This window comes from Chionomys nivalis, chromosome 17 (assembly GCF_950005125.1).
Source record: "Chionomys nivalis chromosome 17, mChiNiv1.1, whole genome shotgun sequence".
Lineage (NCBI taxonomy): Eukaryota > Metazoa > Chordata > Mammalia > Rodentia > Cricetidae > Chionomys > Chionomys nivalis.
The window spans coordinates 19237453-19250720 of NC_080102.1; the positions used below are offsets into that span (position 1 = coordinate 19237453).

Below are 13268 nucleotides of genomic sequence, written 5' to 3' on the forward strand. Positions count from 1 at the left end.
CTGGAGTTTCCAGAATCTCCATTTCCTCGCTCTTGCAGGTAGCAGGGGATACAAGATGAAGTTCCCTGTTTTCTTGTTGACTCTCAGGCTCTGGAGGCGGCCCGTATTCCTTGGATCATGGCCCCTTTCCTCCACCCTCAGGGTCAGTAACAGTGATGGGGTCTTCCGTCCTGCAGATCACTCCTTTTTCTACAGCTTCTCTTTCACTTCAACACTGGATAATCTATCATTAAGCTACGTTCCTAATTCCACAGGCAAGACCATGTTATATAACACATCCCCAAATTCCAGGGGTTAGGGTGTGGAATCTTGAGCATGTGTGCAGAAAGGTGCGGGGCATACGCTTCCTTGCACCTTTGGTTTCCCCTCAACCAATTTCTGATCATCACCTTCAGAGCCCTCCTCCTAACAGCTTTGTTTTCCTTTCCATCCTACACAACCTCCTTTTCCCCAGGGTTCTCAAGGGCAAGCTACAGCTTGAGACCCCCTGGTGTCTCTACCCAAAGCTCTCTTGGTTCCTGTTCTCTTGCAGCCTGCTTTTAAAACTCCAGAGCCCAAACTACCAAGGAGAACTGAAAGCCTCCAAGCTGAAGGCAACCATAGAAGCCACCTCACCCCTAGACATCACTCATCTGAGTCTTCCCTTTGCCAGTCTCTTCAAGTAGATGAGCCCTAGCCTTTAGCCAGCTTTTGCTGGACGGTCACAATGGATTTTTGCTGGGTGATGACCATTGCTAGAACTAGTTACCACTGTATCCGCACCCCTTCTCTGCCTGCAGGGAATCTGTTAGTGCACGCTGGGTGTTTTGGACCAGCTGTTTTTCATGTGTCGGTTATCTGATACTAAGGAGCCACACAGAACAGGATGATGCTGTTCCCGATAAACAAGGCCACTACTCAGAAACTTGAGCCTTGTCTCAGGTGAATGTCTTCACAGAAGGGACAGGTGAGACAGAATATGTGGTAGCCACAGAGGCGGATTTCAACAGACAGCTAACTGTCCAGACATTCACCTAGTGAGACAAAGAAAGAAACATACACAGGGCACTTCAAGATGAAATATTATTTCATGTGGCTGAGATGTAACACCAGTTTCCGGAAATGTAGCACTTTTTTTTCTGTACAGACAGACATCTGTACTAGGCATGCTCACTTCCTCCAGCCATCCTTGGAAACCCCATTTATGATCACTGGCATTTTCTGATCCCATGCTTTTGTTTCATTTATCAACCAAAAGATTAAAAAAAAAAAACTAAGTGTGTCTTTATTTTTATGTTCTCTTCCCCACCTTTGCTCCCTGAAGATTAAGCTTCATGAAATCAGAGACACCAAGCCCAATGCGGTGGTACAGGCCTGTAATCCCAGTACTCAAAAGCAGAGATGGGAGAGTTGCCCAAGTTTGATATCAGCAGGGTGAGACCTTGTGTGAAGAAAGCAAAAGTAAAAAACAAAAACAAAACTATCCCCTAAACAAACAATAGTCATTGGTGCTTTGAGCAGTCCCTAGCCCACCGTATGTAACCAAACACACAGAATTTACCAAGTACACCTTGAGGTTTCAAATAAGAATGGCTGGGTTACACATGAGAAAAGGATTTAAAAAAAAATCTTTGTTAAAAGTTAACTCATAGTTCAAGCATATGACGCCCCTATTGCATAGAACCTAAGAGCACTTGCTGTATACATGGACGTAACTAACTCAAGTCCACTGGTAAGTAGCGGTATGCCTTCACCACGCCTCTGTTTTCTCAGTTGAAAGCAAGGGGCCTCACCAACAGCGATGTGGTACTAACTGTGGTGGTGGTGTGAACACTGCAGTGTGAACACCGCAGCACACAGCAACAAGGCTGACAAAAGGGGGAGGGGACAGAGCTGTTACCATCATGTTTCCTATCATTTCCAAATAACGCATGACAAGAATGAGAAGCAACTTTCTACGTCCACACAATTTTCCATTGTCCTTGTTAGCTGCTGGGAAAGGGACCGTTTCCTCTAGGAGTGATTATAGCTAGGCCCCAATAAGTCACCTACACTAAGTGGAAGCCACACAGCCAACATTTGGCAGCTCAGCTTGGCCCTGGTGGGGCTGGGGCTCAAAGCTGGGTAGAAAAAGAGCTTAGAAAGAGTTTGCATGGAGACTGTGAAGATGACAAAATGCACTGGATGAAATGTGCAAAGAACTAACAAATAAAACTGAAAACCTTTCTGCTGCTTTCACAGTGTTCTCCTGCCTGGAGAAAAGGCATAGCGTGACCTGAGCACGGCTGAGCCGTCTGCATGGCTCAGACTGTAAGAACCTGGCCCTCTGATTTAGCAGTCACTCACGGCTGTCTTATGGGATCATTTCTCTCTCATACGCCAAAGGATTCAATGTCAATGGGGACTTTAAGGGTGTGTGTGTATTTGTGTGTACACGCACATGTGTGTAGGTTGTGTAGGTGTGTATATGTGTGTGCATGTAGCGGTGTGTGTGTGTGTGTGTGTGTGTATAACTGCTCCAAGTAGTGTCTTGGTGTGTCTGTCACCTCATAACAAACCTGCATTTATTAATCCTGTTTCCTTCAGTGATAGAATAGCCCAGGCCCTCTGAGAGCAAGAAAACCAAATTTTAAAATCAAAACCACATTCCAAATGTCTTAAAAGATATTTTTTGTTCAATTCTTTCGTAAAAACATTGGTCACTATTTAACATACAGAGGCAACAAAATGCACCCAGTTTACATGCATCGACAAGTCAGTAAGTTATAATACAGGAACAGCACAGATTCTGAACGAACAGTCCTCCAGGTCATGAGACAGTTCGCCGGAGCTGCGGCGCTGACAGGGCAGCCGCTAGGAGACAGGGCGGTCCAGTTTCAGCTGATGCAGGTTCTCTGTGGTGAAAACACTATGCAAGGCTCTCACGGAGTCACTGATTTTAAGTCAACCATCTTCAGAAACCATGTGCAGAGGACCATGTGAGGTCGGAGCGAGAGCTTGAGGAAACAACGCCTCTGGATTTTGTTTGTCTGCTTTTGAAAACTAAGTATTTTAATGATTCAACACATTTTACTGATTAAATATGATTCAATTTTTTTTTACTGAAAATCTGAATGTCTTTCAATGTGAAAGTTACATCTTTCATGTTTTGACAACTCAGATAACTGAAGATTTAACAAAACCAGCATAATTCTGTTCACAGAAATTCTGGTAGTAAGGGCTAGAATATTTTTAAGAGAAAGAAAAAGGAAATCAACAATCAAATTCCTTTCTGAACTCCAAGAGAGGTTTCTGGAAATGGGATTTAATAAGAAGAAAAGTTAAGCACCACAATACAACACTAAAAAACAAAAACAGGAAAGCTACCAATACACAGAGGAGAGACACAAGCACTCACAGTTCACACAGAAAATGCAACACCCATTCTAATCTGTCTATACGAAGGATGGACACAAGCACTCACAGTTTACACAGAAAATGAAATAAGCGTTATAATCCACTGACCTAGACTCCTCTTCCTGGTGCCCGTGTGTGATACGTGAAGAAGATACAAAAGGCAGACCTGTCTGATGGCAAGTCATGTAATTCCAATCTGATCAAAGGAGAGTGCTACTTGGGTGTGCGAGAATTTGATGGTTTTTATACTATTTGTCCTTGAGAGTCTATGATAAATGGACAGCACTAAATCATCCCAAAGTGTGGTAGAGACAGTATGTGACATGTATGAGACAGTATGTGACATGTATGAGACAGTATGTGACATGTATGAGACAGTACGTGACATGTATGAGACAGTATGTGACTTATGAGACGGTGTGTGACATGTATGAGACGGCATGTGACATGTATGAGACGGCATGTGACATGTATGAGACGGCATGTGACATGTATGAGACGGTATGTGACATGTATGAGACAGTATTGACATATATGAGACAGTATTGACATATATGAGACAGTACGTGACTGTATGAGACAGTATGTGACATGTATGAGACAGTAAGGGACATGTATGAGACAGTACGTGACATGTTTTCTTATGGAAAAGAAATCTTTAAGAAGAGCTCACAGTAATTATGTGCAAACAATACTCCAAAATAAGATTTAAAAGGCATAGTCATGCTGTTTGTCTTTTTCATCTAGTTAGCAAATATGAATAACTTTAATTTCCCCAAAGAATAAATTCTAACTTCAGTTTCTCTCTTCCCTATGTTCAATTATTCTGTCACATGTAACTTTTTAGCATGTGTAGATCACATGAGAAAAAACTTCAAGGGTTCAAAAATTAAAACTTATGATTCCCACATGATTTAGGTCAGACATACAAGCACAGACACAAGCAGTTTTCACCAGCCATGTGCTATAATCACCACAAAAGAAAAATCTCCAAAACTGGGAGAAAGGCTCTCGCCTCATGTCATGATTGACTAGGCTATATAGCAAAATATGAAACACATGATATTTCTAAAAATTTCATCCAGAGGAAAAAAATCACTAAGTGAGATCTAATGATATTAGAATTCTGAGCAAGGAATAATTAGACTCATTCCATTCTGATGAGATAATAACATTTTAGGAGGGAAATCCTTCCAAAGAAACAGAACTGGTCATGGACCTTCCAAACACCTGAACCCTGCTGCTTCCTCCATAAACCTCCTTAAAGTTTCCATTTCCTATTTCCCTTAAAAAGAAAGGGAAATTAGCATAGTTTTCAAATGTCATCTTAAATTCTTCAGTTCACCCTAATTTCTTAATCCCTACTTTAAAGACGGTAAGCATTGAAGCACCGTCTTTCCCTCATAAACCAAAACTCACTGAACGATTATTCAAGGTTGGGAAATCAAAGGTAAAAAGTCGGCTAAAAATAAGTACACTTGTTAGCATGTACGGTGTGTGTAAAAGGAAGGCCAGAGAGTCAATCTTTCTGATTGGCCTCTGGCCCTTAAGACAATGTGGCTCAAAATTAAAAAGAACCGGATATACTTAAAACACCTAAAGTCTGTATTCATTTTGAACAGATGCGAAAGCTTCAAAAACGAGTGAAAGTATAGGATTATAAATGTGTATATGATTGTAAATGTTTACTGTGAAACAGCACAGATGTGATGCCTCCAGGCAGGGAGTCAAAATTTAACTGATGTTAAACACCTTACATAATTTGAAGAAACCCTAGCTTTGAATTATGATCATCAAGGAAAAAAAACATAAATAGATATTTCCATGCATGTACATGATACATAACAAATAAGCAAATCCCAAGTCAGTACAGTACAGTATCAATGACTAAAAGTTAAATAATATGTTGATACACAGAGAAAAGGGAAAGATAACATGACTGCCATTGATGAAAAGCATCTCAACAATTTACATAAAATGATATACTAAATGGTTTTTAAAAAGATATCTTAAGAAGACCAAGCCACAATAAGTTAGTGTTTCCACAATACATGCTGAAGTACTTGATCCCGTATCTATACACTGTCACTGTCCTCATCACTAAATGCTGTGACAGTATTTGTTAATGACTGAGGTACATTAGTTTACAACTTTTTATAGGGATTCTAAGATGATTAATTTGTCGTTTCCAGTTTTTCATCTTCTTCGCCTCCTCCAAAGAAAAACAAAGGGAACATTCCTAGAATGCAGCCAATAGTCACCCCAACAGCCTTGCCCTAAGGAAACAGAAGAGAGTATTTCTTAAAGTTACGTGTCCACAAAAGGGGTCCCCTTGCATAAACACTGACGACAACAGTCAATTGCCACACACTGAAACTGCCACCACAACTGTATTCCTGTCGATTATAGAAACCTAAGTACTAAACCACCAAACTCTGTTTAAATTTAAATTCTGTTAAAATGACTTTCACTATCACCCAGGGTGACCAAGGGTTCCCTCTTGCTCCCTTTAGAAATGCTGGGGCAGGATGATTCTTGCCTCCATTAATATTTCAATCCACTGCTATTTGATCTTTCCTCCCCTACCGGTCCACAGAAAGGCTCAGAAATGAACACCAATAAATGACTTCAGTACAATGGGGATCAGCTCCAGAATAATCAATGAAGAACAAATCTTTGGGTGTTCAAGTCCTTAATTAATCAAGCCGGAATACATGAAAACAAAGGGATATCACACTATTTTTCTGAGAACGCCCCAGGCCTGGCTAACTTTTCCTAGCAACTCCATTGAAATCAGCTTTAGTCTAGAACTGCTACGCTAACCACCGGACCCAGGCCCATGAGCCACGTCACTTACCAGATGTGTGCTAACACGCGTCTGCCACATGTCAACTTGCTTTGGTGTGAGATCAGGAATTGATAGGCCTAACCTGGAAGCCAAGGCCTCAACATAACCTGCAAGGCTTCAAGAGAACAAAAGAATGAGGGAGTTTTAAGAGAGATGCAAATGTCTTCATACAGTAAAAACGGATCTCTGCAAAGAGAAGCGGGAGTTTCGCCTGTGCTCTTCACTCCAGACAAAGCACAAAAATTTTACAGCTTCTATTTTTATTCTATATAGATAACTCCGGTTTAAAGATACTTTCAAACTCACATTTAATACACAGTGACTCAGAGCATTTATTCCCTATCATTATCTTTAAGAGGCCAATCAGGGCATATAATTTTTTATAAATAATTAAAATTGCTGCATTTACTTCAAACTCTAAGTAAATTACTTGAACATATGATTTAATCTGGTAACTATGATCAGAAAGTAACAGTTTTTAAAATTCACCAGACTAATAACGCACTTAAGAATGACAGCCTAGAACTTTTAGCCTAATCGCGGAGTCTAAGTTACCATCACTGTTGGGTATAATTCTGTTCTAAGTACTGTCAGAAGAGAACAGCTTGCCAATTACATACTGACAACCAGAAGATACATTCCGGCTTCAGATATCAAGTGTTTTGAAAGTATGCATCAAAGAACACATAAAATGTGATATTTGTGAAAGACACTGAAAATAGAAGAGAGGAAACAGTTCTCAAACGTAAAAGCGCTTATAAAAATGTTCACAGCCGATCTAAAGCTAAGTGGCTTGAAAATCTATTAGTTGGTTCTAATACAACAGAAAGCTACACAGAAGCGGCAATATTGTCAATATTAAGCTTGAAGTTTGAAATGGAATATCAAAGACGCCGCATCAAGATAAGATGCATGTCAAAAATTCTTAAAATATAAAATCCCAATCATGGCCCTAAAGAAAAAAAAAACTTAAAATTAGCTTTGGCCCCAAACTCAAGTATAGAAGCCTAATATTGAGGGACAGATCACCTATGAAACTGTCACTGCCTACTGTGAGCCAAAATAGAAGCCTACTAGATCCAAACCCAAATCTCAAAATATACCACGTGAGTAGCCAAGAAAGGAAAACAATGTCAACGACGGAGCAAGAGAGAGATGTTTGTGCTAATATTTAATGCCAACTTCTCAGCTTTCCCAAGCCCAGGAAGCTGCCCAGGCCATCTGCCACCTGGAAGAAACTGAGAAATAGGGCTTTTCGGAGCAGCCATCCTCCGCTTGTGTTATCATTCCTGCCAGATGAAAGGGAAAAATGGCCAGGTAAACATAAGCTTTGGAGGCTGAGGTATGGCTCAGCGGTAAAGCACATCCTTAGCATGAATAAAACCCTATGATCAACCCCTTAACATCAGTGGACAGAGGGAGGGAGGGAGAAGAAAAGGAGGGAGAGCGTTGGACATTATTTCCTTTGTAGGTCAGGATCCTCTAATTTCTTTATCTTTGAGATTTTGCAAGTATAAGGAAGTGGAGTAAATGACAGAGGTTTACTTTTAATTCTCTGTTCCATCCTGCTTATATTTTTATCATTTTAGGATATAACAAAGTGACATGGTTCTATCCATTCTCAGAATCACTAATCCAGTTTGACTCTTTGTCAACAACTATATTTGATTTCCACCACATATTTAGTATTGCTAATTTAGAAATATTAAACTTAAATGTTTAGTTTTAGAACCCAAAGGAAAATAATTATCCTTTTAAAGGGCTTATTAATTAGAAGAGAATAAAGACAAGAACATATAAGTACGTAACTGCAGAAACAAATTATGAATGGACTTACCCAAGTCCAGCTAAATCTGAAACAAGATTTCCCAAAGCAGCAGCTGAAAATTTGAAAAACACATAATGAATCGTCAAAACAAAGCCGGCAGAGGCCACAGTATTACATCACGTGAGAAACACTGAGCTCTGGCTGCTGGAGTCACCGTATTTCTCTGCTGTAACAACTCTGTTAGAAGCAGCTCAGGGATAGCTTTAGGTGCCAAGAGATTAAAAGAGAGCATGATCCTAAAATTAGAATAGCGTACCTCCACTAATAGAGTGTCTGAGGAGTACAGGAGAAATCTTCTATTCTTACTTCAATATTAAAATTTCATAGTTGTCTTTAGTGTGGTATTTGTTTCGGGGAATTTAGATACCGGAAGCTCAGGAGCAAAGCTACACAAGCAACTCCAAATACAAGAAAGTAAAGGAAGGAAAATGCTTCATTTAACGTTCAATGGTAAGATTGAATTCTGAGAAAAACCTGCCTTCACACAGACAATTCAGTGTAGCAGTGTTAGCCAGTACCTAACACAAACTAGTTACAATCCTCAGGAGAAACCTGCTATCTACAGAAAACTGGAACCAGAAGATTAGGGATTAGAGATATCTAAACAAATCAACACCTCAATGAGCAAATGCATTTCAAATGAATTGACTTCTAAACCTAACTTACTGACATTTCTAAGCAACGTGCAGACAGCAGAATTTTAACATTTGCTATTTTTAAATACCTGCCATTGTTGAAATTCCCAAGATAATCCCAATAGACAATTCAATCTGGGTTCCCTGAAAAGTAATTGGAAAAGAAGTTAAAGCTGGCACGGCTATCAAAGAATACCAATGTGCTAATAAAAACAGACTATGTAGTGATATCCACATGCTGCTGTAACATAATTACACACAAAAATACCCATAAATGTGCACAACAGATGAGGTGATTCACTTAATTCATATATATATATATATATATATATATATATATATATATATATTTATATGTATATATATATACACACACACATTCATGAAGAAATAACCACTAACATTTTATCCATTAAAATTGATCCTCCCTCAAAATGAATAGCAACACATGTAATAATCAATTCTTCACTAAGAGTCTAATTTCTACATTTTTAATTCTACTTTTCTATCACAGAGAAATGTGCTTTAAAACTCCTTAAACAAAAAGACTGGCCCGTAGATGCTAAATTCTGAAATATATTGTACTGTTATTTACTCTATCAAGATTTGAGAGACTGAATGATCTTTTAGGAAAACTGCCATTAGTAAGATCTTCCTCACAGCCTTTAGTTCCCTAACCATTGGGCAGTCCCGCTAGGATTCCTGTGTTCAAGTCGAACAACACTTAGTGCGACACCTGCAGGGAGAATGAGGCCCACAGCATCCCACTGGATTGGTTTATTATAGGGAGTCAAAGGGTCCCACAGTTATCCTTCCCCTTGGGGAGAGAAGGGGGCTCACGCTTCCCACCCACTCTACAGGAGGAGCTGAAGTGGCAGGATTCAGAGACTCTCCTGGGCTGTCTGTCACACAGAGGAGGAGGCCCTAAGTCTATTTCGCTAATTCAGCTCCAATCCTTCACGAAGGTAAACTTAGTTTTCAAGAGCTCCCTAGAAGACTAGCATTGAAAAAAAAAAAATTCAACTCTTAACAGTAAGGAAAACAAGAGTATCTAACGTGTTAAGTAAATGTCTCACTGCTCGGTCTGTAAGACACTTTCCTCAATTCTCTTGTCCCTCTGCCTTCAGCTCTGCCCCTTGAAGATGTAACTCTTGTTGAGTATGACCAAACAGCCTGATGCACCACTCTCTGAAGGAGCTAAAGTAACAGATTTCTGAGGAAGACGAAAGGGCTGTGAAAGGAAAGCCCAAACAGGAGAAATTAACAAAGATACAGATCTCTGTTATGTAAGTCCTTCTTACAGAAATGCAAAGACGGCAGAGCACCTACAGCAGTGCTGTGCACAGGCTGCACAGTAAACAGTAATGTGACAGCAATGAACCATTGTCAGTGACCCAAGAAGAACCTCTTTAAAAATATGCGTCGGAAAACTATTTGTGTGAGCTGCAGATGTAGTTCTCTGGGTAGAGGGTATCCGCCAGCATGCGCAGGTTCTGAGCCGGAGCCCCATCACCGCCCACACAGAGAAGGAAGTATCTGTGTGCTTTATCATTTGGTAAAATTTGGGGTGCTTAAAGGTTCTTCTAAGAGCATAAATTCAAAGACAATTCCACACTTCTTTACTTTGCTCTGTATTTTAAAAAAATTGTTTTAATAGATGAGATGGGAATTACAAATAAATCTAACACTTCATTTATCACTTTAATTACACTTACGATTAATCTATTCTAAAAATTTCTATCCTAAGTGAATTGTAAAAAAAGCAATTCCCCAAATGACTAATATACAAATTATAAAAGGCAGTTTAGTAATATAAAATTAAACTATATAACCTAAGGCTGAGTATTACTTGCCCTATTATAACTGATTATACAGAAACTCATTCTCATGATCACCAAGTAGCAGCCAGGAATGTACATCTAAAAGGAAGGGGGAAGTAAGTTTATAGCACGACAGGGCAGAAGACTCAACTTTGCCCTGTCTGAAAAGCTCACACCGGCTCCACAATATGAAAAGATCATCTGTGCTTTAAAACATGGAAAAGAGTAAAAACAAGCAGGAAAAAAACACATTGCTAGGACAGTCATGACTACTTGTTCCCTTCTCAGAGATTCTGCCGTTGTATTATTTATCTATTCGAATGTCTGGGGTCAAATAAAAATTGGAAAAGGTCATCTCTCTGAAAATAGCCTTCAACTACAGGAACAGTCAGAACCATCACTCTTCATCTGGTGTTGAAGTCAGTGATTTAAAATATCTATTCTGTAAAAACTTTATCCAAGGGAGTGCATCCTTGAAGATGGATCTCAATGGACACAGGTTATTGGTAATTTGGAGTTAAGATCTCAGGTCTGGAAGAACACTCTACTCTGAGTCCTAAGGATGAGGCACAGGCCTGCAGGACACAACATGACAAAGCTGAGGTGTCTGGAGTCTCTGCCGTGCTCTGCTGGGTTTGGTCCAGTCCCTTCGATGCTCCGTCTGCACACAGACACCCCACTCTATGGCATTTTATAGCATGACTGGTCTGATTAGAGTTCTCGGAAGCTATTAGCGTCCATACTCCTCCCTGTCTTGACTGTACCCAAAGTGAACCACTCCACAACTGCCAACAGCAAGGCAGTTTTCAGCACCTGCGTCTTTAAGCTGTGTCTTATTGAGGAAGTTTACTAAAATGGCGGCTCGAGCACTAAAAGGTTGAAATAATGGGAGAGTGAAACATTTAGCACAGCGGTGCTCTCCGTCAGACAACCTGCGCAGGGCACACAATCGACTAAGGCTTAGGAACAGCATAAAGGAGCTTTTATTACAAGTAGGTATGCTTTCGTTAATAACAGTAATCTAGCCAACTCGCTGTTAGTAGCCTGAGAAGAGCAGTACAGTTTTAATTACTTAAATGCTCTTCGGACTTGTTTTTATATATGCAGATCACTTTTATTCTTATATGTATACTAGAAAAGCATCACAATCCTAAAAAATTGATTATTCTAGAATTACATTTTAGGGGCACTCACTTAATGTGCATCAGCCTTGAGAAGTCTGGACTTGCCACAGCATGCGAACAAAAAACCCTACAGAGGTGCTTGTGACCCCAAGCTGTACACAGGCCAGAGTCACACTGCTGATAGTGGCCCCTGAACCTCTCTTAAATCAGGGAGCAGCTAGACCCTCTTAATCTGGACGTAAGGCTAGACAGGCCCTGTAGCAATCAAGCCATCTCAAATGAACTGACTTTAGAGACTCTGAAAAACAGCTGCAGTCTATCAGATGACTATGTAAATTACTTTTTAAAATCTCTATTTTATACCTAAATCTACTTACATTCATTCATAGTACAGATAAATTCTAAAAACCCCAAAGTAAACTCTTCCATCTCCCTCCCTTCCCACCACCCCCTACTTCTCTCCCACCACCTTTCTGAGTAGTTTCTTCAACAATAGCTAATAGAAAAATTTTAAAGTGAAGTAGATTCTGTGAAGCTCACGATAGAGTCTCAGCATTTTCTCTTTCAAATGAATATATATATATATATATATATATATATATATATATATACTCATACCCTTTGGACTTTCAAACTGGTACCCAGAAAGAAATAAGTAATTATACTCTTTCCTCTTTAAGGATTTAGGTAACCTTCAGTCTCTTTACTGCTGATATCCAAGAACGATGACCACATAAAGCATTCTAAAGGCATGTTTAAAAGTTAGCAATTGCCTTGACTGAACTACGAGAAAATCATTCTTTATATAAAACAGTAAATAAACTCTGGGAAAGTCTTAAAACACCTGTGTTTTAATCACTAATTTGTTGGGAAAGTGTACCAAATATCGGTGTCCACTAAAAGAGATGTCATTAATATAAGAAAGGCAAACCAGGCTTTCCTGAGATTGCAATGGTCACAGCAGAGGCGAGCTCTTTAAAATACTACACAATGCTGCAAAGGCAGAGGATGTTGTTAAATGAATCTTAAGACATCTTTGGGTTAAATGTTGAGACTAAAGCCTTGTCTATGCCCCCAAAATACCTACCAACATATTCTAGAATGAGAAACTTGAACAAGGAACTAATCAAAACTATATGTGATAATAAGTATAACTAAAGAAACCAGAGATTTTTACAGACATTTCTCCTTAATAAAAAATGTTAGAACAGAATTATATACAACATAAGCAATTGTCTACATGCTTTGCTAAAAGTTCTATGATTAATATATATGATACTTTAAAAATTGAACTTGCTCACTGTTAATTAACTTAATCGGTATAATATATAAATTATTAGGAATATGTAAAACACACCAATTTCTTTATTAACTCAAAACAGAAGTGGTGAGAAGACTTACTGCAACAATCATAATTGCATTATCCAAAAAGCCAAACCCTATGAAAGGTATCGCATTGTGGAAGAATACTGAAAAACATCAAAACACAGAAAAATATATTTTAAAATTTTGATAACTTTTAGAATGACCAAAACTGGCTGTGTAATTAAAGCTTCTAAACAGATTTAATAACAATCACAGATCCTGCTGCTGCTGTACCTTTACTTACAGAAGCTAAACTGGGAGATGAAACACAAA

General features: G+C 39.2%; 1 protein-coding gene across 1 annotated transcript in view; it reads right to left on the reverse strand.

Moving 5' to 3' along the window:
* Nucleotides 1-3263: 3263 nt before the first annotated feature.
* Nucleotides 3264-13268, reverse strand: part of Tmem65 (transmembrane protein 65) — a 37339-nt gene continuing 27334 nt past the window's right edge. The window contains exons 3-7 of the mRNA XM_057792464.1: nt 13032-13099; nt 8776-8830; nt 8061-8103; nt 6233-6338; nt 3264-5651 (exon numbers count right to left, since the gene is read on the reverse strand). Of these exons, the coding sequence (XP_057648447.1) occupies nt 5550-5651; nt 6233-6338; nt 8061-8103; nt 8776-8830; nt 13032-13099 (374 nt within the window). The 3' untranslated portion in view covers nt 3264-5549. The remainder of the gene's footprint in view (nt 5652-6232; nt 6339-8060; nt 8104-8775; nt 8831-13031; nt 13100-13268) is intronic.